The sequence below is a fragment of the Nannospalax galili genome, unplaced genomic scaffold (assembly GCF_000622305.1).
Source record: "Nannospalax galili isolate Female #2095 unplaced genomic scaffold, S.galili_v1.0 scaffold1012, whole genome shotgun sequence".
Lineage (NCBI taxonomy): Eukaryota > Metazoa > Chordata > Mammalia > Rodentia > Spalacidae > Nannospalax > Nannospalax galili.
In genome coordinates this window covers 176,549-179,482 of record NW_008330324.1, presented here as the reverse complement: position 1 = coordinate 179,482, position 2,934 = coordinate 176,549, and the positions used below count along the sequence as shown (strand labels likewise).

Here is a 2,934-nt window from a genome sequence, read left to right as displayed (position 1 = left end):
GGCAGATCTCTGTGAGTTCAAGGCCAACCTGGGGCAACAGGAGATCCTGTCTCAAAAAGACCAAAAATCAATCAATCAATCAATCAATCAATCAATCAATCTTTGAAAAAAAGAAGTGCACTGGAAGCCAGGCGTGGTGCTGCACGCTTGTAATCCTAGCAGGTGGTGGCAGGAAAACCAGGAGTTCAAGGTCATCCTTCCTTTCCTAGTTCGAGGGCAGCGTGGCTACATGAGACCCTGTCTCAGGCAAATAACCAAAAAAGTGGCCTTGAGAAGCGATGACGGGATGGAAGAACTCCATTTGAACTATGTGTAGAGTGAGTCTACAGAACCCAGGCAACTTCTGGGGGAGTGTGATGATGACAGAGGTTAGCTTCGGCAGCCCGGGGTCTTCTGGTCCAGAGCTCCACCCGCTCTAGATGGAGGGTGCTGCGGTTGGCGTTGCTGGGTGGCAGAGGAGAGGCAGAGATTCGGGGAGTGCAGGCAGGCGCGGCGAGAGGCAGGGTCCTCCCGCGCACGGGAAGCGGCTAACTGTTCTTGATGGACTCCCGCCCGCAGTGTGCGCAGGGGGAACTACAGTTCCCGGCAGGCTTTGCGCGGAGCGCTCGTCGCGTGGGCGCAGATGTGGGCCTCCGGCCGCAGTTCGGGACACAAGACTCGGAGAGGGAAGGTTTCTTCTTAAAAGAGAAACGGCAGCGGCGCGCGCGGTGGGCCCGGGTTCTTCCGCGGCCTCGGGGCTAGCACGCGAGGCCCAGAAGCGCAGGCGCAGTCGAGGCGAGGCGGGTGGGCCGTGGAGGTAAGACCCCCGCGTGGGCCGAGGTGCCCCAGCCAGAGGCCCTGTCCGGGTGAGGCTCTCCAGGTGAGGCTTTCGGTGCCCAGGTGCTCGGTGCGCCGGTACGCGATGCCCGGGTGTGCTGTGCCCGGTACACCGTGTCCAGGTGCGCCCCCCGCCCCGTACACGGTGCCCAGGTGAGATGCCCGGTGCTCGATGCCCAGGTGTGCTGTGCCTAGATGAGGTGTGAGGTGCCCGGTGCTCGATGCCCAGGTGCGGCGTGCCCAACTGCACGCAGACTCCGCCGCCCCGCGCACCCCCAGGGCGGATGACACGTGTGCCCTCCAGGTTTCTCTACTGAGGTTTCGCCCCTGCCGGCAGCTCCCGCCTGACAACCTCTCGGAGCTGGAGGGCTCAGGCCTTGGCTGCGCCGCTCCCGCCCCTGCTCTCCCACCTGAGACACCCTGACCCCCGCGCTGAGCTCACATCCTGACCCTAAGGGGTGGCTGGGCCCTGGAGCAGCGAGGCAGCGAGCGGTACAGTCGGATCTGGTCCCGGTCCACCGAACCTCCGTCCCCCCTCCAGGCCCAGCACGCATGGCGTCCTCCCTGGTGGCAGATGTGTCCCGCCGGCGTCGGGAGAAGCGCAGGCAGCTGGACGCGCGCCGCAGCAAGTGCCGCATCCGCCTGGGCGGCCACATGGAGCAGTGGTGTCTCCTCAAGGAGCGGCTGGGCTTCTCCCTGCACTCGCAGCTCGCCAAGTTCCTGCTGGACCGGTTAGGCACCAGGGAGGAACTCAAGGGGGGTCCCCAGGCCTCAGGTTTCTCTCTTGGCTGGGTGGGCTCTGCTCCTCCCCCAGGCCTCAGCCAATTGGAAGCCCTTAGGGCTGGCCCCTTAGGTGTGTGTGCGCGCGGACTGAGGGTGAAGGTCTCCTGGGCCCCCAGCCGACCCCAGCTTCTTCCTCTGGCAGGTACACGTCTTCGGGCTGCGTCCTCTGTACAGGTAGGAAGAGGCTGGCTAGGGAGCCACAGGCCATAGTGGTACCCGAAAAGAACTTCCCAAGAGATTGCATCCCGGAAGCCCGAATTTGAGTATGGGAAGTGGGATGAGCCCAAGATAGCCTGGTGCCGCAGCAGATGGGGCAGATTGGGATGGGGCGGGTGTCTCAGGACCTTGGTGCGGGTCTAGGCTCCAAAGGATCATAAGCCAAATCGGGAATGAGGTTGCCCAAGGGTCTAGACACTAGCGGTCTAAGGTGAGAGGGGCTTCCAACCCAACGAACTGCTCCCCTCTCGTCCTGCAGGCCCGGAGCCTCTGCCCCACAAGGGTCTGCAGTATCTGGTCCTCTTGTCTCATGCACACAGCCGGAAGTGCAGCCTAGTGCCCGGGCTTCGGGGGCCCGGAAGTGGAGCTGGGGGGCTCGTGTGGGAGTGCTCAGCAGGTCACACCTTCTCCTGGGAACCTTCGAGTCCTACACCTTCAGAAGTGCCCAAGCAGGACCCTCTCACACACTCTGCTGAGACAACCTGGTGCCCAGAAGCCAGGAGACAGAAGCCTGAAGGTAGGTGGGGAATTAATCGGTTAAGATAGGGTCTCATGTAGCTAAGGCTGGCGTTGAAGTCCTGCCTCCACCTCTCAAGTACTGGGTTACTAATAATGATCCTTTTATGCTAACAAAAAAAAAAAATATTGTTTTTTTTTCTGGTTCCCTGTCTAGAACTTGTAATGCTAACTACTCTTGCCTTTACTTCTCCTTCACACCCCCTATTTACCTATCAAGGACTTTATTTTCACCCTACAGATAAGAGTTATGCAATTTGGGAGCCTTTTAGATAGACCCATTGAAGGGGTACCCCAATTGCCTCATCCTGCATCCCTGTTTAGCATGGAAGAAGCCAGAGTGGTCTGCATCCTGATTCCCTATCCACAAGTTGGGCCTAACCTCTTCAGAGGATGGTGTGATAAAAACAGGAGGTAGGAATTGGCTAGGCAGTTAGGGTAAAAAGACCCCAAAGAAAAATAGCCAGTTTCTTGGTTAAAAGTCAAAATGTCCTTGGGCCTAGCAACATACTCTGTTCCAAAGGCCAAAAATGTCAAAAGTATTTGGGAGCTTGTATCTAATCTCCAATAGATTATAGGGTTGTCTCTTCAGAGGGGGGATGT

At 58.8% G+C, this 2,934-nt stretch overlaps 1 protein-coding gene across 3 annotated transcripts in view; it reads left to right on the top strand.

Annotated features, from left to right (window-relative positions):
* Positions 1-335: 335 nt before the first annotated feature.
* Positions 336-2,934, top strand: part of Znf692 (zinc finger protein 692) — an 11,524-nt gene continuing 8,925 nt past the window's right edge. For 2 of the 3 annotated variants that reach the window (XM_008844558.3, XM_008844550.3), the window contains exons 1-4: positions 342-796; positions 1,358-1,547; positions 1,742-1,773; positions 2,075-2,332. In XM_008844558.3, the coding sequence (XP_008842780.1) occupies positions 1,369-1,547; positions 1,742-1,773; positions 2,075-2,332 (469 nt within the window). In that variant the 5' untranslated portion in view covers positions 342-796; positions 1,358-1,368. Of the gene's footprint in view, positions 797-1,357; positions 1,548-1,741; positions 1,774-2,074; positions 2,333-2,934 lie in introns of all 3 variants that reach the window. The other variant, XM_008844572.3, reaches the window with a different exon arrangement.